The sequence below is a fragment of the Moschus berezovskii genome, chromosome 24 (genome assembly GCF_049115385.1).
Source record: "Moschus berezovskii isolate FMDL1 chromosome 24, NW_MosBer_1.0, whole genome shotgun sequence".
Lineage (NCBI taxonomy): Eukaryota > Metazoa > Chordata > Mammalia > Artiodactyla > Moschidae > Moschus > Moschus berezovskii.
The window spans coordinates 48,923,172-48,949,673 of record NC_142483.1 but is presented as its reverse complement, the minus strand read 5'-3'; the positions used below and the strand labels follow the sequence as shown (position 1 = coordinate 48,949,673).

At 45.5% G+C, this 26,502-nt stretch overlaps 1 protein-coding gene and 1 long non-coding RNA gene across 3 annotated transcripts in view; one reads left to right on the top strand and one right to left on the bottom strand.

Annotated features, from left to right (window-relative positions):
- Positions 1-26,502, top strand: part of LOC129548132 (uncharacterized) — a 111,465-nt gene that overhangs the window by 71,203 nt on the left and 13,760 nt on the right. The window contains exon 8 of one of the 2 annotated variants that reach the window (XR_016036234.1): positions 12,511-12,669. The exons of the other annotated variant lie outside the window; for it this stretch is intronic. This is a non-coding gene — a long non-coding RNA (uncharacterized LOC129548132). The remainder of the gene's footprint in view (positions 1-12,510; positions 12,670-26,502) is intronic. 2 annotated transcript variants of the gene reach the window in all.
- Positions 11,171-24,570, bottom strand: CX3CR1 (C-X3-C motif chemokine receptor 1). Its single transcript, XM_055414612.2, has 2 exons — positions 24,434-24,570; positions 11,171-12,995 (listed from the first exon to the last, which is right to left on the bottom strand). Exon 2 carries the CDS (start codon positions 12,984-12,986, stop codon positions 11,910-11,912), a length of 1,077 nt encoding a protein of 358 aa, XP_055270587.2. The 5' UTR covers positions 12,987-12,995; positions 24,434-24,570; the 3' UTR covers positions 11,171-11,909.

Sequence of the window (26,502 nt, the reverse complement as noted above, 5' to 3'; positions counted from 1 at the left end):
TTCAAGTAGACGGAGCCTGGAGAGTGGGGAGAAGGAAAGTGGTCCCAGAGGGTGGGAAACTGGGGGCGTTTGTGGAGGCTCAACCCAGGTCTATTAGAAGCACTCCCACCAGAATCGAGCACATTCTTAAAGTCTTACGACAGAGACTGTGGCATGAGAAGGTACCCTGAAACCTCCAACTGCGGGGGTGTAATTGACCGCCGTGCTCCGAGGCGGCTGCCCGCTCAGGTGATGAATGTTGCGTGGACATCAGGCAGGCCCACCTTCGGCAGAGGTGGGGCTCCTCTGACAATGACTTTGGCGCCACAACACCCCAGTGCCCTCGCCAAAATTGTCGTTTCCTCTCTCCAGCCGAGGGGACACACTACACGGTGGTCTGAAGGCTCTCTCAGCCCCCTGGCTCCCCCACCTCCCTTATAGCCATTTCCTCTGACACGTAGCTGTCATATCCAGTTCCTCCCCGTCTTGGCATCTGCTCCTGTGACCCCCTTAGCTGTTAATAGCAGAAACCCTAAGTACTAGTGTTATGTTTATTTTACACCCGAGAAAACCAAGGCACAGAAAGGTACAATGAATTGCTTCAAGTTTTGCAGCTAGTATGTGGCAGAGCTGAGACTTTAACCCACCCGCTAAACCACCACACTGCTCTGTTACCGTTTCACTCACGGGGCAGCCGATTCCGAGTCACCTTCAGAGATGAACTCACGGTCACTTGGCTAGTGTGGCCCAGAGGCCCTAAGGAACATACGAGAACTAATGACACCAACCCTCAGTGGTCTGCTGTCCCAGGTGCCCCTGGGGGAGGATGACATCTTCCTATGGCTTTCTGGAGTCACGGGGGCATCTCCCCGGTGTCAGGGACAAGACTGCTCTCTGATGGCATTCCCCATGTTAGCCAGACATCAACAACCACTTCCAGGCGTCCATGTCTTCCGGGGGTTTTCAGGAATGAGCTCTGAGGCTTCGCACAGACCAGCCTTGCTTGCTTTAGGATCTGGGCAAATGGTCTTGCTCCTGAGGGTTTGGCAGATTCTCTGGAAGCACTGGGGCCTGACGCCTGTTTTTCCTTCTCCACGCCTTTCACATCTCAGGGCCCAGGAACCTCTGCAAGAGGCAGCTCCCTGATAGGTCATGCTGTCCTTCTTCACCCTCCTGTTACTAGGGAAGAAAAAGGTAGCAAATTGTGGTTTTTGATTTAAGAAATAAATTTAATTCGTGCAAGTGATCCATCCTCAAAAAATGAGTCATAAATATAGAAGTGCATACTTCTTTAGATATGTTTAAATATAACACACAACATCAAACTAACTATAGCTACTTCCATGACTGAAGCAACTTAGCCACACATACACACCCACAACTTCATGTTGCCTCCTGGTCAGCCACATGTTAATAGTTGGTCAGTGGGAACTTGGTCACTGTTTTTCTTTTATCCCCTGGCTTTATTGAGATATAATCTACATATAACATTGTGCAAGTTTATAGTATTCAGCATGATAATTTGATACCCATATATATTTGCAAAATGATTACCACAGTAAGGTTAGTTAACCTGTCCATCACCTGACATAATTACCTTTGCATGTGTGGTAAGAATGTTTATAAAGTCTATTCTCTTGGTAGCTTTCAAGTATACAGTACAGCATTGTTCACTCTAATCACCAGGCTATACATTAGATCCTTAGAACTTACTCATAACCGGAAGCCTGTGCACTTTGACCAGTGTCTCCCCATTTCCCCCACCCATCAGGCCGTGGCAACCACCATTCTACTCTCTGTTTCTATGAGTTCAGCTTTTTAAACTTCCACATATAGCTGAGATCATACAGTACTTGTCTTTCTCTGGTCTGACTTACTTCACCTGGCATAATATCCTCTAGGTTCATCCGTATTGTTGCAGATGTTGAATTTCCTTCTTTTTTAAGGTGGAAGAATATTCCACTGAGTACACATACCACATCTTCTTTATACAGTCATCCACCTGTGGTCTCTTGGTTGTTTCCCTGTCTTGGCTATTGTAGATGAGGCTGCAGTGAACATGGAGGTGCACATATTTCTTCAAGATACTGATTTCTTTTGCATATATATGCAGAAATGGAATTGCTGGATCATATGGTGGTTCTGTTGTTAATTTTTTGAGGAAACTTCATACCATTTTACCACCAACAGTACAAAAAGGTCCCCTTTTCTTTCTCCATATCCTTGCTAGCACATAATCTCGTCTATTGACAATAACCATTTTAACATATGTCCAGTGATTTCTCATTGTGATTTTGATTTGCATTTCCCTGATGACGAACCTTTCTATGTACTTGGCCATTTGTATGTCTTCTTTGGAACAGTGTCTATTCAGGTCCTTTGCCCATTTTTTAACCAGTGAATCACTATTTTTCTTGCTCCATTCATTTTACTACAGTAAACCTTTCCTATGTGCTATGCTATGCTTTGTCACTCAGTCATGTCCGACTCTTTGCAACCCCATGGACTGTAGTCCACCAGGCTCCTCTGTCCTTAGGGATTCTCCAGGCAAGAATACTAGAGTGGGTTGCCGTGCCCTCCTCCAGGGGATCTTCCCAACCCAGGGATCGAATCCATCTCCTGCATTGCAGGTGGATTCTTTACCATCTGAATCACCAGAGAAGCCCATAAACCTTTCCTACTTTATGAATATTTTTCACATTCTGAATAGCAGCTCCTGACATCATGCAGCATATGTCACTGAACACAGAAGTCATATATTTCCAAGGATTCGCTCATGTTAACTCCAGAGCAGAATAACATCTCTTGCATCCTCACCCTCTCCACCCTTCATATTCTGATCGACAAAACTGGATTTGTGAAGATGCATGTAAAACTTCAGGTCCCATGGTGGGTCTAAACCTGCATATGCGGCTCTGGCACTTTGGGAATCACCACGGGTTACTTGGAATACCTGTGCATGTGAGGTCTCAAGGTAATGCATCTTCACCCCTTTCCACTAATGCAGAGGGAAGAGAACTGAGGGGCACATGAGCAAGTTTCTAGACAGTGATGTTAAGGCCAGTGGGGTTTGGGAGAAGGGGACTTTAAACTTTGGGGCAGGGCTTCCCTGGTGCTCAGTGGTAAAGAATCCATCTGCCAGTGCAGGAGACCCAGGTTCGATCCCTGATCTGGGAAGATCCCACATTTAGGAGCAACTAAACCCATGGGCCACAACTGTTGAGCCTGTGCTCTGGAACCCAGGAGCCTGAGCACCCTAGAACCCATGCTCCACAAGAGAAGCCACCGCAGTGAGAAGCCCTTGTACCTCAACTAGAGAGTAGCCCCTGCTTGCCGCAGCAGGAGAAAGCCTGCACAGCAGCGAAGACCCAGCACAGCCAAAAGTTAAATAAGTGAATTTGTTAAATAAATAGTTTAAATTATTTAAAAAGTTAAATAAATAATTTGCCTTTGGGGCAGCAGAGGACAAGGGATGTGAGCCTGGGGTGAGGCCCTGCCTTGCACTAGACACCATCACAGCTGCTTTTACCACGGTCTCTTTTCTCCTCTGAATATAGGTAGCACCGCCCCATTTTTTTGATGAATAAACTAAGGCCCAAAGCAGTTAATATCCAAAAACCAACACTCTCAGAATAGAAAGTGCCTAACCTCCAAGTCCAGGTTCATTGAGGAGGAGGGTGGATCTTCACAGACAAGAGGGTAGCAAGATGGCCTTGGCATCCTTCTGGCATCATTGGAGACGCTGTGAAGTCGGAGAGGCCAGGCCCTGTGACTGGACATCTGTAATCCTTGGAAGGAGGGGGAGTCTGTGTGGCGGGTGTTCTGTTAGCCTGGAGTGACCAAAGTGACCAGGGTGACAAATAGAACTTTCCCCAGAGACCAAGCTTGATGACCTGGGCTCCTTAGGTCTCCTCAGTTTGCTCTGATGTCATATTTGGAGTCTGTGCATAGTGTTTTCAATTCTCCTCTTTAGCTGGTAAAGGCACAGAAGATTTCAGACACAGTCCGAGTTCTTCATTGCTGCTGTGTACCATCTCCAGACCAAGCATTTCAAAAATCCTTCCTCCTCTAAGGATCTGGTACCGTCTTACTGGTTCATACCTCTTTGGGTAATATACCTGGATGCTCTTAGGAAGTAGCCAAGTCAAATGTGGTAAAAACTCCAAAGAATTGGCATTGGCATCAGCTGCCTATGATTTCCCCCAGCCTGTGAGCATCTGTCTGTTAACTTTGAGTAATGATGGATTAATACAGTGTCATTTCTGCTCCCTCTGAGCAATTTACATTAATGACCTTGATAAGTATATTGTAGCTAAGAGTCATTTTCTTGATTTGCAAGTTAAAAAACATCTGGCTATGCACTCTACTATATATAAAATAGATAAACAATAAGAACCTACCGTGTAGCACAAGGCGCTATATTTGATGTCTTTCAATAACCTCCCAGTAGATAGTTTGGGCTCATTATAAGGGAGGTGGTGGGGAGGTGGGAGCCACTGGGTAGTCTCAAGAGGAGAAGGGACATAATCTGATTGGATATGTAAGGAATGGACCACGGAGTGGAAGCAGAGAGGAGTGCGGAGTTGTCTGGGAGAAGGAAGGTAATACATTGGATGGAGGACAGTGGGGAAAGTGATGGGGAGAAATCTGCAGCATTGGTTTTGCAGAAGGTGCTGTCTGTCTGGGACTTGCTGATATGTTGGAAAGAGGGGCATCCAGGATGACTGAGCTTTCTGACCAGAGCACCTGGAAGAAGGGAGTTGTTCTTTACTGAGACCGTGGCGCGTGCATGGCTTTGCAGTGATGCTGGAAGATACTGTCGTCCAAGGGAAGCTGTTAAGGAACTGAATGTTCACGTCTGGCCTCGGGAGGAGCCTGGGTTGGAGAAAAATGTTTGGGCGTCGTCAGCGTGGAGAGATGATGTTTAAAGCTTTGCAACGAATTGTGATCTCCAGGGGAGTGAATGTAGATAGAGAACAGAAGCGATCTGGGGACCTAACCTTGGGGACCTTGATATTTTGAGGCCGGGGAGGTGGAAAGAACCAGTGAAGGAGACTGTGAGAGAAAAGGCAGTGAGGTGGTCCGAGAACTGGGAGAGAGAGTGGTGTCTCCAGCGCCAAATGGAGGAGGAAGCGATCTATGTTGTCAGACGCTCTGGTGGCTTGATAAGGTGGGGCCTGACTGCGGACCATAGGATTGAGCCACATGGAGAGCGTGGGTGATTTTGATGAGAGTGTGTCTGAAGGGGAGGGAAGAAGAAAGGTAAGGAGAGAATAAGGTCCAGGGAACAGGAAACAACTCTTAAGTATCTCTGAGTGGAGAAGAGATTTGAGACAAGAGCTGGAGGAGATATGGAATCAAGAGGAGGGCTCTAAAAGTGAGAGGTATCTGGCCTCCTGGTATTATCCAGCAGAGAGAAGAGATTCACTGTGCGGGAGAAACAAGACAAATGCAGGAAGACGCTCCTTGGGGAAGCAGGAGGGAAGGGACCTCTTACACAAGTGAAGAGTTTGGCTTTAGATAAGGGCAGGGATGATTCTTCCATGCTACCTGGAGGAAAGGAAGAGTACACGGGCGCATCTGCAGGTCGATGGGAAGATGTAGTGGGAACCTGTGGAAACTCTTCTGTTTCTCAGTAGAGTAATGTGCTTTGAAATAGGCACTTTAAACGATGGAAGTGTTATTAGCCTTTTGTTATTAGGCTTCTCACCTTGGCAGCTGGGCATCCTCTTGCCTCCAAACAGTGCTGCCTGGATAGGCCAAGAAGTCCTTGCTGCTGCTGCTGCTAAGTCACTTCAGTTGTGTCCGACTCTGTGTGACCCCATAGACGGAAGCCCACCAGGCTCCCCCATCCCTGGGATTCTCCAGGCAAGAACACTGGAGTGGGTTGCCATTTCCTTCTCCAATGTGTGAAAGTGAAAAGTGAAAGTGAAGTCGCTCAGTCGTGTCCGACCCTTAGCGACCCCACGGACTGCAGCCCACCAGGCTCCTCCATCCATGGGCTTTTCCAGGCAAGAGTACTGGAGTGGCTTGCCATTGCCTTCTCCGAAGAAATCCTTAGGGTTGTATTAATGGAGTTCCCTGACTGATTGGAGCACCACTTCTGCTAGCCAAAGCCCAAGATACAGAGTGTCTGCAAGTTATTGTGGTATGGATTTCTAATCAATTCACTGCCATATAAGATATAAATAATTTGTGAGATTCAACCCAGAAAGAATTCATTGGAGAATTTTTTTTCTTTTTTCTTTTCCAATTTAATTATTTTTTAGTTGAAGGATAATTGCTTTACAGAATTTTGTTGTTTTTTGTCAAACATCAACAAGAAACAGCCATAGGTATACACATGGAGATTTAAATAAGGTTGCTTATTTTTTTTTTCTTTCTTTCATTTTGCAAGTACCGAGCTCTACATTATATTGTGATGCCTGCATCCAAGTGTATTCAAAATGATAGTGGATGCATTGAAAATCAACCTTCCTGCAACCAACTGTGTGAAACCTTGAATTAATTCTTTGTTGCCTTTTGCAGATTGTTTATATTTCATATAGAAGTCAATATTTTAAGCATTCAAATTACAGAAGGACTTCAAGGGTACCCAGTTCATCTCTATTTCTTCTCCCTCCAAGACACCCTTCCCTTCTTAGAGTGTCATTACCTTCTTCTCTTCCTAGATTTTGTTGGGATTTTCCCCCCTAATTTTAAAATTGTGGCAAAATATACATAAAATTTACTATCTTAAATTTGAAGTGTACAAATCAGAAATATTAAATTCACTCATATGGGTTATATGCCATCACCACCATCCCTCCCCATAACTCTTGCAACACTGAAACTCTATCCCCATTCAGCAATAACTTCCTTTAACCCCTTCCGGTAGACTTTGCATGTCTCAGATGGCCTCTCCTTAACTCAAATGCTAAGTCATCTCTGTTTCCTTAAAATAACTTCTTTTGTGATGTTATTGGTCACTTTTATGTATTTGGCTTTTAATTGAAGAATAGTTGATTTACAATGTTGTGTTAATCTGCTGTACAGCAAAGGGATTCAGTTGTAGCTATGCATACATTCTTTTTTAAATATCCTTTTCCATTATGGTTTATCATAGAATACTGAATATAGTTCTCTGTGCTATGCGGTAAGACCTTGTTGTTTACCTATTCCCATGTACAATAGCTTATATCTGCTAACCCAATCTCCCACTCCATCCCTCCTGCAACCTCCACCCCCTTGGCAGCCACGAGTCTGTTCTCTGTGTCCCTAATTCTGTTTCTGTTTCATAGATAGGTTCATTTGTGTCATAGTTTAGATTCCATATATAAGTGATATGGTATTTGTCTTTCTCTTCTAATTTACTTTACTTAGTATGCTAATTTCTAATTGCATCCCTGTTGCTGCAGATGGCATGATTTCATTCTTTTTAGTGGCCGAGTAGTATTCCATTGTATATCTATTTCTCTGTGATGGACATTTAGGTTGTCTCCATGTCTTGACTACTGTGAATAGTGCTGTAATGAACATAGGGAGGGGTTCATGTATCTTTTTGGATTAGAGTTTTCTCTGGATATATGCCCAGGAATGGAATTTGATTTAGGTCATCCCTGATCATGGCATCTGGTCCCATCACTTCATGGGAAATAGATGGGGAAACAGTGGAGCAGGGTCAGACTTTATTTTGGGGGGCTCCAAAATCACTGCGGATGCTGATTGCAGCCATGAAATTAAAAGACGCTTACTCCTTGGAAGGAAAGTTATGACCAACCTAGATAGCATATTCAAAAGCAGAGACATTGCTAACAAAGGTCCGTCTAGTCAAGGCTATGGTTTTTCCAGTGGTTATGTATGGTTGTGAGAGTTGGACTGTGAAGAAAGCTGATCGCCGAAGAATTGATGCTTTTGAACTGTGGTGCTGGAGAAGACTCTTGAGAGTCCCTTGGACTGCAAGGAGATCCAACCAGTCCATCCTAAAGGAAATCAGCCCTGGGTGTTCATTGGAAGGACTGATGCTAAAGCTGAAACTCGGGAAGAGTTGACTCACTGGAAAAGACTCTGATGCTGGGAGGGATTGGGGGCGGGAGGAGAAGGGGACGACAGAGAATGTGATGGCTGGATGGCATCACCGACTCGATGCACATGAGTTTGAGTAGACTCCGGGAGTTGGTGATGGACAGGGAGGCCTGGCGTGCTGCGATTCATGGGGTCGCAAAGAGTTGGACACAACGGAGTGACTGAACTGAACTGAACTTATGGTTTTCTAAGTATACTTATGTATGTGTATATTGTAAAGTGATTATGAAATAAGGTTAATTAACACATCTATCACTTCACATAGTTATTATTTTTTCGTGTGTGGTGAGAACTTTTAAAATCTTCTTAGGAACTTCCCTGACAGTCCATAGGTTAAGACTCTGCGCTCCAAATGCAGGGGGCATGGGTTTGATCCCTGTTCAGGGAACAAAGATCCTGTATGCCATGCACAGCCTAGTCTAAGACATAAAATAAATAAAGATGAAAAAGTTTCTCAAATATTGAAATCAACTATTTTAGCAACTTTCAAATACACAACACAGTATTGTTAACTGTAGTTACCATAGGATTGGTCTATATTTTTATTAGGAGGAGGAAGTCAGTAAACTGAGAGTTAAGGGATCTACCTCTTTGATTAACTCACTGTTTGGTCTTGGGCCAATCTCTGGCCCTCTCTGGACATCCTTTCTCTAACCTGCAAAGTGTGGGTTTGTACTCAGCTATTTCTGACCACCCACCATACTGTGATTCTGGGAAAAAGCAAGATGGCATGGGCAACATAGTATGGGTTTCCTCACTGGGAAAGAGTCAATCTAATAATAATAATAATAAAAGAAAGTAGTTGCCACCATTTGTCAGACCTTGCTTTCCAAACCTGTGTTGTGAGCTTTGGGAAGGTAATCTTACTAAATCCTCATCATCTTTCTAGGAAGTGGGCACTGTTTTTATTCTTATTTGCCAGATGAGAAAATTGAACCTTAGAAATGTCAAATACCTTGCCCAGGGTCACAGAGTCAGTCTGCTGGGACTCAGTCATAGATGTCTATCTGTATTTGGAGTTTCCTTCTGCTTTGGGAAAGCCCAGAGCCCAGAAACCATGGTAGATCTGATTCAGCTGTGCTCTTAGGGTCAGCTGTCCTTTTCAGATGTACCTTCCTTTCCTTAGACACAAGCATCACAGCTATTTAGGGTTTTTCAACGACCTTCCTTATTTTCTCCCTATTCTATCTTAGCAAAATGAATGAACGTTTCTTATGATACAAATCTAATTGTCTTCTGGAAATGAAAGGTTTGTTTGTCTCTCTTCTTTGTTTCTCAAGACAAGGGAATTCTTTCCTCTTTTCTTAGGAGTCCACTAATAAGTTAAAATTTTAATGAAAAATTTCATGATTCAACAGTTGGGACAAGGATCAGGTATCACCTGATCAGGTAAGACTCAGGTAAGATGTTCTACGATTAAGATCCTTAACGACTCAGGTCAGTGTCCTTGTTCTTGTGTTACAAATAATGTAAGAGTATGCTTTTTTTTTTTTTAAACTTTTGAGTTCTGCATTTAAATGTTAAGCGCCTGAGTCTTAAGATCTTGAGATTTTAAGAGAAAAGCCTGAGAACAGTGAAAGGCTCTGGGAACAGAGTATGTGGTGGGAAGCTGCTAGAGCTCTGGCTCAGACAACCAATGGAAGAGGGTGTTCTCAGGGTGTTCACAGTTTCCTCCCTTATTACCTGATCCTTGTCCTAACTGTTGAATCATGAAATTTCTCATTAAAATTTTAACTTATTAGTGGACTCCTAAGGAAAGAGGAAAGAATGAACTGAACTGAAGCACTGAGGGCAGAGGCCTTATCACACTCATCTTTGGAACAGCTCTGGACCTGAGCTCACATGTTATATATAATACATGCTCAATAAAGGTTTTGCAGTTTATTAGTTTCATATGTTTGTGTCAAAAGCTAAAAAGTACCCACGCCCTTTGGCCCAGTTAGCCCCATGGCAAGGAATTTATCCAAAGGAAGTAATTGAAGGGGAGAAAGAAAATTACACAGAAAAGTGCTGTAAAATATCTATTTGCTAAATATTAGAAACACATGAAGTGTTTATTAACAGGGTAATGATAAGTTACAGTACATGATCTTAATGGAATGTAATTCATTCTGTCATTGGGTTAACAAATACGTTGACTTCCAAGGAGTGAGAAGCAGAGCAATGAGGCAGATGCCTTCAGTGAGTACACAACCTGGCAGAGTCTTCTAAAATGATCATTAAAAAAAAATACAGAAACAGATCATTATCTGTGGCCTAATGTTAAGAGAAGAAAAAAAAAAAGCAGATTATAAAACTGTCCGTACTCTATGATTGCAACTTGAAACATGTGAGGCTGTGAACAAGGTCCAGTGGGTACATGAAGATATTGCGTGATTAGATTATAGGTGATATTTTCTTTAGCATCATCACAATCGTTTTTCAAGCTTTAAAGGTTCAGATCATGTCAAACGTTAACTGAGAAAGGGAAAGCTGTCCTGGGACTCGGGCTGTTCAGGTTAGCAGTGGCATGAATGATGAGGTTCTCTCCAGATAGGGTTGTCACCAGTTGATTGAGAGGAAATGGTCCAGGCAGCCTGGGAGGACTGAGTCAGGAAAGCCTATCAATCTGTTTATCTAGGAGTGTCCACTGAGCACCACCGTGGGAGCCAGCCTCCTCTGCGTCAAAAGCTGCATCACAAGCAGAGCCTCTGAGGCCCTTCTAAGCTCTATCAACAGCACCACTAAAGCACGACACCAGGTGGGGGAAAAGCTGAAGTCTGGGAACCTGACAGGAGGGTTGGAATCTATGAGAGTTGGAGGCTGGCTCCTCATGCTGCATGCTTCCTACACGAAAAGAACTATTATTTCCATTCTACAGATGAGGAAACTAAGCTCAGTTGGCCCCCAGTTATCCGGATAAGTGATAGAGTTAAGATTAGAAACCATGCCTTCTCAGTTTGGGCCAGTGTTTTTTTCTGTTTATTCCCCTGGGTTCTGGATCAGGTGGTGATGCATGCGACCAGATGAAAGAGACCTGTCTGAGGGGGGAGCTGGAGTCCTTTGAGAAAAGAAGGCACTGGGGAATCTGTTTTTTGGACTGCACGATGGAACATCTTGGAGGCCAGGCATTTGAGTTTGGACTTAATACAGTGTACGCTAGGGGAAGCTTTGTAGGTTTGGGGATATGACAGAGAGGGTTTAATGAAGAAGAGTCTGGCAGTGTGTGCTGTCCAGTATGATCAGGAGGGAGGCTGGGCCAGACACCCAGCACGGTTGGTGGGCAACTCTTGTTGGGTCTGATCAAAGAAGCACCCACACCTTCAGCTCTTTGGAAATACATCTTCCTGCATCTCCTCTTCCCTGTGGATACCACCTCGTGGTCCAGGGATGAAGATCTGATACAAACTTGGCCAATCAGAGCCCTTCCCTGGGGATTTCGACCTTGCCATCAGAGGGGGATGGGTCTCACTCCCTCTCAGATGACAAAGACGTGTTATGTGAGTCTGGGATCTCTCTTACCACTCAGAGAATTGAGAGTCAGGGGAAATGCTAGCTAGACTCAGTCTCTAGTCTTCTCGCACTGAGGACTCACCACTCACTGCCCTTGCTACAAGGTGAATGTTACTGCCTCTTTTCAGGCTAAGTTAGTCTGAGTTTAATTTCGGTCATTTATAAACAAGGAAGTCCTGACGTTGGCAGTAAGAGCCATGTCTGCTCTTTATCATTCAGATTTTGAGCACAAGTCTCAAAAATACTTTAGGATTGTTTTGGGAGCATTGGATCCATTGTTTCTTGCATGTAAGAAGTTTTAAAATCTGTCCTCATTATTCAGTGTCAACTCAGAAACTCCAGCCTCGCTGGAGGGACACAGCTTTGGGATTCCTTCAGAGAACGATGGACATATCTCCATCACTGGTGTAATGAGTAAAATTGCTGCTCAGAACACTTTCCCGCCTGCTCCTTTGTGATTCAGACAGAGATGAAGAGAAACTGACATGGACAGGATGGCAACACAGGACAGCCAGGCATTTCCTGTACAGATGGTAAAGGTATCGTCTGAACTTCTCTCCAGCAAATGCATAGATAAGGGGATTGAGGCAACAGTGGCTAAATGCAATTGCCTCCGTCACATTGATCGCCAACTTCAGATCCCTCTTCACGTCACACTTGGGAAAGAAGTCATAGAGATTGAGTGTCTGTAAGAAAATCATGACATTATAGGGTGTCCAGAAGAGGAAAAACACGACGACCACCAGAAAGATCAGCCTAATGGCTTTAGCTTTCTTGTGGTTCTTGCAGGAAAACAATGTCCGCATGATTCTGAAGTAACAGTAACTCATAATGAGCAGGGGGAGCAGGAAGCCAAGAAAATTAATCTCCACATTGAGGATCACAGGCCAGATTTCCCTCAGGATCTCAGGGTAGTCACCAAAACATTCGTTTTCTTTCTCTTTGGTGAACATGAACTGCGGTGTGGCCACCAAGATGGCGGCTGCCCAGACGCCAAGGCTGATGGTGACGCCATGCTGCACGGTCCTGTTGTTCATGGAGTTGGCAGCCAGGACAATGGCCAGGAACCTGTCGACGCTGATAACGGTGATGAAGAATATGCCTCCAAAAAACCCAATGAAGAAGAAGGCAGTGGTGAGTTTGCACGTGGCATGGTGAAGGCCTTGCTCATTTATCACATAGTGAGTCCAGAAGGGCAAGGTGGCTACAAAGAGCAGATCGGACAAGGCCAGGTTCAGGAGGTAAATGTCAGTAATACTTTTGGACCTCTGGCTGTTGACGAGGGCAAACACCACCAACAAATTTCCCACCAGGCCAAAGGCAAAGACGAGGGAGTAGAGTATGGCCACAAAGACAGTTCCCAAGGCCACGATGTCGCCCATATCACAGGCTTCTGCAAGGTCATAATACTCCATGTTTTCTGAAGTTGATTCAGGGAGGGCGGTGTGCATGGCGAGCACCTGGATGAGAAAAGAAGACAAGTAATGGCATGAGCTCTCCGAGAAACAGCTGGAATTCTGCTCCTTATGCACAGGCAGACTGGAAGAAACAGACTTTGGTTGGGTGTCTGACCAGTACATTCCCCAGTGTCACGTGTGCTGTCTTATTTAATCTCTGTGACGGAGGCTCTAACAGACCTCTCTGACAGAGAGGAAGCCAGTCTCTGAGATGCTCATAACTACACAGTAAATGGCTCAGCATTTGAAAGTCAGTCTTTTGAAGCTTGAGACAGATGTTTTTTTCTTTGATTTTCAAACGTCTGTCTGAAAGGTAGCAAGCTTAACCAGGGTGTGGGTGGGTGAGGGAGGACCACAGCGAGCAGGGGGAGAGGGATGGGGTGGTGTGTGTATTAGTTGTGCAATCGTGTCCTGCTCTTTGTAACCCCATAGACTATATAGCCTGCCATATATCCTCTGTCCATGGGGATTCTCCAGGCAAGAATACTGGAGTGGGTTGTCATGCCCTCCTCCAAGGGTTCTTCCCAACCCAGGGATCAAACCCAGGTCTCTTGCATTGCAGGCAGATCCTTTACCAACTGAGCCACCAGGGAATCCCAGGAATACTGGAGTGGGTAGCTTATCCTTTCTTCAGGGGATCTTTCCAATCCAGGAATTGAACTGGGGTCTCCTGCATTGCAGGCAGATTCTTTACCAGCTGAGCTAGTGCCATAATTCATACTTCCATTTCAAACTTCCCCAGTGCCATTCTCCACCCCATTCCTTTCTTCCATCTCTCTACCCTCTGGACTCTTGTTTCTCCTGCTTGAAGACTGAAGAGAGAGGTCTCAGATGTCACAGAGCCCTGGGCAGACCTGCACCCAGAGACCTGTCTTTGTTTTTGCAAGCCATTTCTTTTCCTCTTCCTCTATGAACCAAGTCTTTCTTTTCCTTAATGAATAAAATCACTGCAGATGCTGACTGCAGCCATGAAATTAAAAGACGCTTACTCCTTGGAAGGAAAGTCATGACCAACCTAGATAGCATATTAAAAAGCAGAGACATTACTTTGCCATCCAAGGTCCGTCTAGTCAAGGCTATGGTTTTTCCAGTGGTCATGTATGGATGTGGGAGTTGGACTGTGAAGAAAGCTGAGTGCCAAAGAATTGATGCTTTTGAACTGTGGTGTTGGAGAAGACTCTTGAGAGTCCCTTGGACTACAAGGAGATCCAACCAGTCTATTCTAAAGGAGATCAGTCATAGGTGTTCATTGGAAGGACTGATGCTAAAGCTGAAACTCCAATACTTTGGCCACCTCATGCGAAGAGTTGACTCACTAGAAAAGACTCTGATGCTGGGAAGGATTGGTGGTAGGAGGAGACGGGGATGGCAGAGAATGAGATGGCTGGATGGCATCACTGACTCGATGGACATGAATTTGAGTGAACTCCGGGAGTTGGTGATGGACAGGGAGGCCTGGCGTGCTGTGATTCATGGGGTCGCAAAGAGTCGGACACGACTGAGCGACTGAACTGAACTGAAGGATTATTATTCCTTCCTTAAGGAATAATCCTAGAGTCAGACACTCTAGGGTGATTACCTTGCCTTGATTTGCCCAGGACTCTTCTGGTTTTAGCACTGAAAGTCTCACATTTTGGAAACCCCTGAGTTCTAAGCCAACTGGGATGGTCAGTCATCCTACAAGTGCAGAGGGTGTGCCAGCATCATCCAGGCCTCTGCAGTCATGAAGGGGCCAACGGATCCCAGATGGAGGACGGGCTCAGTTAGCCTGTGGCCTCAGGTCCCAGGGGCTAATTAATAATTACCAGTCCTGCACATCACTGTGGCCTACCCTCCCCCACTGTTCTTTTTCTGTTTCTTTCTGGACAGAAATGGAAAGGCAAGAAATTTCTGCTCGGGTTGGGAAGTGACACATACCCATCCTCCCTTCTCCCAGCCAGGACTCACTCCAGAGTCTGCAAGGGGAGGCCTTTCACCATGGACCTCTGGGGCCCCTCCTCTTCCTTGTGATACCACAAGACAGGCTCTCAGAAACCTCAGCACACACCTCCTGCTTGTCACTGCCTGTCGCCCAGCACAGCTCAAACCAAAGCTCACACTTCTCTAACCAAGGGAGTTTCCACACCCCGCTACACCCTTTTCATGCTGGTTATACCAAGATGGTGTCTCTGCCGCAGCGAGGACCCACCCTTTGCTTCTCCCTTCCCAGCCTCAGGTTGGCACGCTGGTCCACTTGTCTGTCTCACCCAGGCTGCCGGTGAAGTGGCCTAAGGCCTTCTGGCCTGGGCCATCTCAGGCTGGGATGGAGTCCTCAGCCCCAGGAAGGTGTGTGCTCTCTTTGCTCTTGGCTACAATGCCCTTTTCTCAGAGAGGAACCTCTAGCCATGCCCTTAATCAATAAAAGCTAAGTTGAACCATATAAAGTGGCTGATGTTCAACCATTTTTAAGTGACAGAAATGTCAGACGGCTCAGCTGAAATGTGGGGAGGCAGGGAGCAGCCGCGTGGTGCAGGTGGCTTGCAGCTGGAGCCCGTCTTCCTGGACTTGCAGCTGGAGCCTGTCTTCCTGGACTTGCAGCTTGTAGGGTAGCAAACAGTCAAGTCTTTGTTGGAGATGCTGGGGCTAGACCCCCTCTTCCTCCTCCTCCTCCCCCCAGTGTCAGGAGCTGGCGGTGTTGACCTCGAGAGGAGTCCAAGGACAATAAAAATCATTTTCTATCTCTTTGGGGCCTGTATCCAGTCCTAAAGCCCAGGAACTTGGTGCTTTTAGATTGACTTGATGATTTTTTTTTCCTTTTGGAAACTAAACACATTTTAATAGAAAACAAAATACAAAATAACTCTTTTCAGGAAACAGAAATATTTAATCCTTTTCCCGCAAATTAGAAGTTGCTTCATCCTCAGAGCATAGTTTTCGATGCGTGTGTTTGTACTTGAGATTTGTTTCACTGACTGTTCATTAAACTGCTATTGCAAAGCAGGTGGGAGGGATGGTCTCAGGAGGAAAAGACGCTGGAAAAGCCACACCTCGGAATCATTTGGAAATTCAACATTGTTTAATTCTTTCTTTTGACTTTTCACTTCTAATTATTTTCATTTCTTTACCACAATCTGTCCTTTCAGGGGAGAGAACTGTTAATAGAAATGCAACCACAAAAAGAATCTTTCTTTCCCACCATTGCTGCAAAAGCCCAAGACTTTCTTAGTCAAATCCGCCCACCCACTTCTAGAAACATGTCAGCTGGAGTGATCCAACTGTCATCCAGGAATTTTCCCTTTCTCCTAACACACTGTGCGACCAAGTTCTCTGAATTCCCTGAACCTCAAAATTCCAAGTATCACAGCCAGTGCCAGGAGTAAAACCTGAAAGATGAGAGCAGAGAAGGCCCCCTCTGCCAGTGCTAGGTTTCCCCTTCTCAGTAATAATTATAATAGCAATAATAAAAAAAATCCTGGTTCTCTGTAATCATAGAAAAGGAGACATCTGCCAGGATGACCCTGCCCCCTTTCCTAATTCTCACCCCTGCATTCCTACCTGGCTAGAGTGCCTTCCACCCAGTGACCCTGCAGCACTGCTCCCAGGGAGGGCGCCTGGCAAACATCCTCAGGTCAAGTGCAGCCCCACTGAGGCAAGGGCGCCTTGGCGCCAGAGATAGGGAGGGGCCACACGAGGACACAGCGGGATCTCCGTGACTTCCCCATCACCACCCTTCCTGCCCCTGTCCTTCCACACTTGGGGGCTGAGTGGAGAGTGGTGGGTTGGGGACATCTGCAGGGCAAGTGGGGACACGGGGAGGCTTTCACAGTTAGTGATTCCATCTGTCTGTCCTAAGACTGGATGTCTAGAGCTCTTCACACGCCCCAGTCTGAGATTGACTTGATTTTTGCCAAATATGCACGTGCTGGGTTTGATGTTCTCTTGGCACCATGTCTCATACACAGGGACCTCCTACAAATCTTCAGGCAGGTGTTTCTGGATCACTGAAGAGCAAGGAGACAGGTGAAGGGAACGGGCACACACACGGCAGCCCTGATCCAGGCGCCCAGCGAGGAGAGAGGAGGGACCGGGCACCTCCTTGCCCCCCACCACCTGTTTGTTTCAGCCAGCCTGGCCTTTTCTGAGCTCTTGCTGCACCTTCCCTGTCCTCTCATCACAAGTGTCCTGGAGCCCTTCAGCAGGGCAGTGAATTAAATACAGAACTTTCCTTTTAGAATTGCAGTAAGGGTTAAATAACACAAAGTGTCTAGAACTTGACAGTTTTATCCAGGCACCTTTTCAGGAAAGGTGAGCCCAAGCAGGGTGGACCTTTTATTTCTAGGTCCTCTGAGATGTTCCAGCCCTGGGCCAGGAACCTGAAGATAGGACTCTTGGCAGCAGATGAGAGTGGGGCCAATGCCCAGGGGTCAGAGGGCTGTCAGGGATCTAATTGGCTTTCACTCAGGCTGGACACTGGCCTCCTGGCCCCTGAGGCACCAGAAATCAAGTGCAAGAATCCAATGCATTAAGCCCTTGCAGCATGTAGTAAGTGAGGTCCATGTAGATGGGGTTGCAAGGGGAAGGATGGGTGCTGGAAAGAAGCATTAGCATAGATCCCACCGCACTAACCTAGGCTCACCACACACATCCCCCCAACTATACTTGGGCCTCCTCACCCTCTGCTCTGTTAAGTCAACGTTTTACTAAATGATGCTGAGCTGGAAGAGTCTGGGCTGAACCTCGAAGCTGAGCTTTGAATACACATGGCTGTCTTAGTCACATAGTAGAACCTGCTTTAAAAAACACCCAGCCAGCTCTACTGCTGATCCTGTCCTACTTCCTCCGGTCACTTCCTTTTCTTTGGCCTGCTCACTTATTTTTTAACCTTTTTTTTTTTCGGTCACCATTACCCATTTTTTCCAGTCAGCTTCCCTTTTCTATACTTCCTTCTCATTAGGTGGCCTCCATCCCCTTTCTTCTCCCCAACGTCTTTTTCGTGTTGCTTCGCCCTCTCTTTTGGCTTCACGTCCTGCTTACCGTTTTCTAGATCCAATGTGCCTTGTTTGTTTACCTCCCTTGCTCTCTTTTTATGGCCTTTTAGGCACTTGAGTACAGAAGGGTTTGAGGTTCAGTCTAATGCCAGTTGTTAGGCTTAATATTTTTCCTTTGGACCAAACAAAACTCAGGAATTGCTTGATCCTGGATCCCGACTTTCCCCATGTGGGTGCCACTGTCTCTTGACATTCTAGAACCTGCGGTTATTCTCTGGAAGCCCCGGTTTAGAAGGAGAGAAGGCTGCCGTTCCTAGGGACCCGCTCAGTGTCATGCTACAGACACAAGACCCCATTTAATTCTTGCCACAACACCTCGTGGGAAATGACTGCAAAATCACCCCCAGCAAGCAGAGACTTGAGTAACTTATCAAGGGAGCAGCAGGGCCAGGAGTTTAAGCCAGATGCGTCTCTTCACAAAGCCATGCTTCCTGCCCTGCACTGGGTTTTTCCTCTTGGAGGAAAATTCTGCAAGTTACTGCAGGCCACTTCTCTAAAACAAGAGCTGGAAAATAGTAGAGGTGACCCCCCACCTCCGCCTTTAAAGGATAAAATTCATGATGTGACCCTGAGCACTGTTCCTGGGTTTAGACTCAGGACCCAGAAAGCTGAGCCTCCCTGAAATAGCAGGTGGGGAATGGGGGGCGGGGAGACATTATTTGCTTCTCCAGCCATGACCAGGCGGTTGGTCCTCACTGCCAGACCCTCAGAATCTAACTCTCAGTAATTGTGGTGAGAAAATTTAGATCCTTTTCTCTGGAGAAGAAAAGGCTGAAAGCTAAAGGATCAGCTTCTTTTCCTGCCTTCAAATATGCAGAGTTGCTCTTCAGAGCTGCGTACTTCATAGGGGTCCACACGCCCCGAGATCAGCCGGCAGACCCTGAGCATCTCCCTCCCAGCTATGCCTCAGCGTCTTGATGTGGGTAATGAGAGCCCTGGACTGGACCATATCGGAGAGCCCGGCCAGCTCTGGATAATCAGTTTTCCAAGGACCGAACAGAAGGAAACAGTCTTAAAAGAGCAGCGTGAGTCCTGGGTCGGGGAAGCGTGGCCTCGTGTCCACAGAGTGACTGCCCAGCAACCTGCGAAACTTCTGGGCTCACAGGCACCCAGCATTCAGATGCGGTTCTGCTTGGAGACAGAGAGCTGAATCAGTTCATTTGGGTTCTGACAAATCTGGAGTTCACCACGGGCTACATAGGAAGGTTCTCAGTCTCACCCCAAGTCCACACCCCTGGCTCTTTGAGCCCCTGTGTTTTCAGAACCTGGTGGTTTTCCAGTTTACAATGATAGTTATTTTTATAAGAGACCTCTCCTTAGGATTCAGAGAGAGCTAAGACTGAGAAGGCAAAAAAAAAAAAAAGGCAGATGGAGGGGCCTTGAATTCCATACTGAGGGGCAGTGGCCACGTTTTACAGCTTACACCGCATCCTCCGTGCAGTAAATTCAGCAACTCTATTCTTGCAGCAAGTCATCAACCTAGAACGACTTGGCATGGCCACCCAGCATTTTACACAAGCCAAATGCACACCCCAAGCCAAGACCAGTAACAGGAAAAGACCATACACGGGGGAGGCCCCTGTGCTCATGTGTGAGCTGCCCCTGCACAGAACCTGCCTTTGTTCTGGGTCACGCCTCCCTCTGCTTTCCTCTGCAGCGTCCTTAATGGTATTTATCTCTGTCAAAGTAAACTGTGAAATCTAGAAAAGAAATGCTTTATGATTTTCCTTTTTTAATAACTGAAGAAGACATGGACTCGCTTATTAATTAATTATGGATTAAGTCAATATTACTAAGTATCTTTACCATACACTGGCATAAGGACAAGTAAAAATTAAAAATAAGAGGCTTAATTCTCCCTGTTGAAAATAAGGGACAAGAGTCCCCTTGTTTCCTTTTTCTTAGAGCATTTACTTGAGAAGACGTATAGTTGTGAGTCCCTTCTCCCCTCTTGGACATGTTGATCATTTCCTCTGCAAATTTCAAGCTGGGAGCCATCTCTTTGAAATGCGCATGTTGGTGCCCAGACTCCCAGTGCCAGGGGAAGGAGAGGAGCCTGACTTGGGCAGGAACCTGGCTCCAAGTTACACAACTACCTCTGATCCTAAAGAGATGAGAAGCTTGTTTCTCCTCTGGATGGATGAAGCCAGCTAATACAGATGACCATGCTGAACTTGGGATGAACTGTGTGTGACTGTCAGGTTCCCTAACTTGAGCACTAGTTGTTGAGTGCCTTGAGAACTCGTGTCTAAGGGGTTGTGTCTGAAGTGAGATTTTTTTGTGTGTCTTTACTACCTCGTAGGGGTTTGCCTGTGACGCATATGATGCTTAATTCTTATTCAATAATGACAGAGTTCTTCTAAACAGACATTTCTCCAAAGAAGACATACAAATGGCTAATAAACACATGAAAAGATGCTCAACATCACTCATTATCAGAGAAATGCAAATCAAAACCACAATGAGGTACCATCTCACACCTGTCAGAATGACTGCTATCCAAACATCTACAAGCAAAAAATGCTGGAGAGGGTGTGGAGAAAAGGGAACCCTCTAACACTGTTGGTGGGAATGCAAACTAGGACAGCCACTATGGAGAACAGTGTGGAGATTCCTTAAAAAACTGGAAATAGAACTGCCATATGACCCAGCAATCCCACTGCTGGGCATATACACCGAGGAAACCAGAATTGAAAGAGACACGTGTACCCCAGTGTTCGTTGCAGCACTGTTTATAATAGCCAGGACATGGAAGCAACCTAGATGTCCATCAGCAGATGAATGGATAAGAATGGTGTGGTACATATACACAATGGAGTATTACTCAGCCATTAAAAAGAATGCATTTGAATCAGTGGTAATGAGGTGGATGAAACTGGAGCCTATTATACAGAGTGAAGTAAGTCAGAAAGAAAAACACCAATACAGTATATTAATGCATATATATGGAATTCAGAAAGATGGTAATAATGACCCTATATGCAAAATAGCAGAAGAGACACAGATGTAAAGAACAGACTTTTGGACTCTGTGGGAGAAGGCGAGGGTGGGATGATTTGAGAGAATAGCATTGAAACATGTATATTATCATATGTGAAACAGATCTCCAGCCCAGGTTCAATGCATGAGGCAGGGTGCTCGGGGCTGGTGCACTAGGATGACCCTGAGGGCTGGGATGGGGAGGGAGGTGGGAGGTGAGTTCAGGATGGGGGACGCATGTACACCCAGGGCAGATTCACATCAATGCATGGCAAAAACCACCACAATACTGTAAAGTAATTAGCCTCCAATTAAAACAAACAAAAAATAATGACAGTTCTTTCTCTACTGTCTTCATGGAGAGGTTTTTCTGGGTCAGATATTTTGCTTTTCATTCTGTTTCCCCAGCAATAGGCACTGTGCTTGTTTCTGTGGAGGTGAAAATGTCTAAGATACAGCCTCTGTGAATTTTTTATTATTGTTTCATAATAAGAGTATAAGAAAAGTGATGCGGTGCATTTGATAAGTGCCCTGTGAATATGGCCCAATTTCGCATTTATCTATAAATTCATCTAAGTGTTTCTGGTTGTATCTCATCCATGCTATTGTGGTGGCTGTGGTCTGGTCATTGTCACTGCTGAGTAGGATTGCACCGTGTGAGTGTCCCGTGGTTATCATCTGTTTCATGCTGGTGCACCTTTGGGTGGCTTTCAGTTTGAGACCATGGTGAACAGTGCTGTCGTAAACATTTTTGTGTATACATCTACATCCCCTAGAGTATGAATACTTTTTTTTTTTTTTTTGGCTAGGAAAAGGAATACATCAAGGCTGTATATTGTCACCCTGCTTATTTAACTTCTATGCAGAGTACATCATGAGGAACGCTGGGCTGGAAGAAACACAAGTTGGAATCAAGATTGCCGGGAGAAATATCAATAACCTCAGATATGCAGATGACACCACCCTTATGGCAGAAAGTGAAGAGGAACTCAAAAGCCTCTTGATGAAAGTGAAAGAGGAGAGTGAAAAGGTTGGCTTGAAGCTCAACATTCAGAAAATAAAATCATGGCATCTGGTCCCATCACTTCATGGAAAATAAATGGGGAAACTGTGGAAACAGTGGCTGACTTTATATTTTTGGGCTCCAAAATCACTGCAGATGGTGATTGCAGCCATGAAATTAAAAGATGCTTACTCCCTGGAAGGAAAGTTATGACCAACCTAGATAGCATATTAAAAAGAAGAGACATTACTTTGCCAACCAAGGTCCGTCTAGTCAAGGCTATGGTTTTTCCCGTGGTCATGTATGGATGTGAGAGTTGGACTGTGAAGAAAAATGAGCACCGAAGAATTGATGCTTTTGAACTGTGGTGTTGGAGAAGACTCTTGAGAGTCCCTTGGACTGCAAGGAGATCCAACCAGTCCATCCTAAAGGAGACCAGTCCTGGGTGTTCATTGGAAGGACTGATGCTAAAGCTGAAACTCCAATACTTTGGCCACCTCATGTGAAGAGTTGACTCACTGGAAAAGACTCTGATGTTGGGAAGGATTGGGGGCGGGAGGAGAAGGGGACGACCGAGAATGAGATGGCTGGATGGCATCACTGACTCGATGGACATGAGTTTGAGTGAACTCCGGGAGTTGGTGATAGACAGGGAGGCCTGGCGTGCTGTGATTCATGGGGTCGCAAAGAGTCAGACATGACTGAGTGACTGAACTGATGCAACCTGTGGGACCTGAGTTCCCTGACCATGGATTGATTCCATGCACCTTGCATTGGGAACGTGGAGTCTTAAACACTGGACCACCAGGGAATTACCAGTATGAATGCATTTTTAAAATGCACACCAAAGAAATAGATCTACTGTAGGAATTCATATATGTGACGGTGAGAAACAGGCAAAGATGGTCCATGTAAAGCTTTAAAATCCTTGTAAAGCTACAAGGACAAGGAGAGAATCAATGACCATAAAGGTGAGGATTCAGGTGATCTCTGGGAGGGCAGGGGTGGTGATCAGGAGAGGCCTGATGCAGGCGGCCGGGGGCTGGTCGGGTTCTCTGCTGCTGCCTGGATGGGGGTTAGATGGGAGATCAGTTTATGAGTTGTTGACCTGCACACTGCCCTTTGAGTGTATTATGTTTTCAGATGAACGTAGGTTTAGGGAAAAGACAAAAGGGCACAGGAACATATTTAAAGTGATGTTGTATAGGTTTTCTTCCCTACCAAGAGTCACAATTCACCCACGTGTGTGTCCACTCTTACTTTCTTTCTGAAGATGAGGTTTTCCAGTGACACAAACCTTCTGAGCCTGAATGTCCTCACAGTGATTATAAAAGCATGCATCTATGTTGAACATCAAAGTCTGTCAGCAATTTATTACTAAAATGGTTTTCACTATAAATGCAGTGGATGCTCATATAAAAAATGCAGATGGTGCAAAAAAGCATGGAAGAAAAAGGAAAGAAAAAACTCAAGAAAGAAAAAATAAATTTTTTTTTAATTATAGGAAAAAAAAATAAAGACTTGACAAGGAAAAGAGATGTCACTTTTGAGCAGAAAGTCAAGAATAAGGTAGTGCCACAAGGAAAGACCAGGAAAGGGCTTGCTGTCCATTTTACTTATTTTGTTCCTAAAAATATAAATTGTATGTTTATGCTTCAGACTCTACAGTGGATTCTTATTGTTGCTATTTAAAAAAAAATATTTCTAGGAATACATGGAGAAGGAGCATAAAACAGATGTGGAAAGTTAGTGATAATAATAATGGGAGTTCCCCGGTGGTCCTAGTTGCTGAGACACCACGATTTTATTGCCCTGGCCATGTTGAATCCCTGGTTAGGGAACTAAGATCTCGCAACGCTCACAGTACGGCCAGAAAAAAAAATGATGATGGTAATAATAACTTTGATGCTGTTTCTTACCTTAGAAACTGAACAGTAATTCCTCAATATCATCCAGATGCAATCTTACCTTTTTTTTCTTTTATCATAGTTGATTCATAATGTGTTAATTCTGCTATAGAACAGTGATTCATATATGTATATATTCTTTTCCATTATGGTTTATTATAGGATATTGAATATAGTTCCCTTGGCTATAGTGTAGAACCTTGTTTTTTATCCACCCTATATATAATAGCTTGCAGATGCAATTTTAAATGATCCTTTTTTTTTTTGAGCATTTCTCCAGGCCCCTGAAACGTAATTACTAACACTTCTAATCATATTTCACCATGTTGAGCACATCATAGTGATCTAGTAAGTCACTGTCTTCCCCTGCCAAGCCCCCGAGTACATTTAGGCTGTAAGATCCTCTGGAAAATGGTCTCCCTTGTCAGCAAGTACAGCAAACCAGCCTCACTAACCCACTTTGACCTCTGACCACAGTGCCTCACCCAGCGCGCCCACAGGTGTTAACAAGCCCTCTGCTCCTACCTGGGCTGGATCTGGGTAGGGAACCTCGAGAGGTGGCGAGTTTCCAGTCAGCAGCCTTCCTGTCCCAGGCACCGTCTGTCAGAGAGTATCTCCCTTTCCTCTGAGGGCATCTTTATTTGCAAAGTTAGCCAATAGTATCTGGTTTCCTGTGAGGTAGACTATCTTTAGATGCCGCTGTAGGCTCAGAAGCTCCAGGCTGGAGGCAAGCTGAGATGGGAGGGTCTGAAGTCAGAGACTCGGAAGAGCCTGGGGCTGACCCAGAGGGGCTAGGAGGGAGTGTGTTAATTTGGGGACTGTGTTACCTCTCTCAGGGGGCAGAGGGCAGGAAACAGAGTAACTCTCTTTATGATGTGCTTTCAGGCAGGCCCAGAAACTGAGCCTCTGTTTTCCTGCTAATAAAAGGGAGCCCATAATACTCACCGGACAGCACTGGGGTGCAGATTAAATGAGCTAGTTTTTCTTCTCAAAGTGTGATCCCAGCTGGGAGCTTCTCCAATGCAGCACCTCAGGCTGCCGCCACCCCAGACCTCTTAAATCAGACTCTGCCTTTTTTTTTATGTCTTCTGCTTCCCCGATTGGCTCAGAGGTTAAAGCGTCTGACTGCAATGTGGGAGACCTGGGTTCCATTCCTGGGTCGGGAAGATTCCCTGGAGAAGGAAATGGTAACCCACTCCAGTTATTCTTGTCTGGAGAATCCCATGGACGGAGAAGCCTGGTGGGCTACAGTCCACGGGGTCACAAAGAATCGGACACGACTGAGTGACTTTGACTTCAAGCTTTTATTTGCTATAAAGAAAAGTCATCTCTAGGTATCTGTATTTTTTGTATTTTTTCATGTGACTCACTTATTGTGGATCTACTTTATTACAGTGGTCTGGGACCAAACTCACAATATTTCTAAGGTATGCTTACATTGTTTTATTTAAAAAAATTTTTTTTCCATCAAAGTGTATTTGACTTACAGCACTTCAGGTATACAGCAAAGTGATTCAGTTGTGCATACATCCATATATACATATAAATTCTTTTTCAGATTTTTTTCCCATTATAGGTTATTATGAGATATGAAACATAGAGACTGCATTTTAATGAAATTTTTAGGAGTTTGATGTAAACACAGTGAATCTGAGAGGCATTGGTACAGAAAGCACCTACTGAGTGCCTGGCTCCTGGTGGATGCTTAATGATTAAGGTTCCCCTCACCTGCCTCAAGGCACTTAGTGGTTCCCTGTGCCCTGCAGTCAAGCCCAAGTTCTGTATCTGAAGGGCAATGGCCCAGGCTGCTCCAGCGGGATGTGGCACCTGGCCAGGCCCTGATATCCAGGCCGTGCTTCTGCTCCCTGCCCTGGCCAGCCGGTTCTCTGACTTAATCTCAGTCACCTCAGCTGCACTGCCTTCCCACTACTTCCTTACTTGCCTAAGTCATGTTTAAGGCCAAGCCTGCTTCTGGTCTGTCTTTATCCCAGGATCTAACCAGGTTCTGCCACCCGAGGGCTTTCAGCACACATGTTCATTGAGTGGTCAGTGACACGACCCCCCGCCCTACGAAGGCCTTCCCTGGCTGCCACTGTTCTCACAGCCTGCGCCCAGCACGCCCCTGGGTCTCCTGTGGTCTCCTGAGGGTGGGGTTACCCTGTCAGCTTCCACCTCGCCTGCTCCTCATCCAGAAGCAGCTGTGGGTGGGACTGCAGTACCACAGGCCGGGCAGCTGGTGTTTGAGGAAGTCCGTTGCCCAGTTTCCTTTCTCAGTCTCTCCCTGGCCTCAGTCTCAGGCCACCTTTCCCTGCCTTTGGCCAGGCTGAACTGTGTGCCAAAAATAATCCAAAGACTGCTGCTAGACACCCCCAGGTGGGAACTCAATATAGAGGAGCTGGTCCCACTGAGGACTGGCAGATAGACTTCACTCAAATGCCTCAAGCTGCAGGAAACTTCAGATACTTGTTAGTGTTTGTGGACACTTCTTCTTTTCTGATTTTTGGCCGCACCACACAGCAGGCAGGATCTTAGTTCCCTGACTAGGGATTGAACCCAGGTCCCCAACAGTAGAAGCATGGAGTCCTAACCACTGT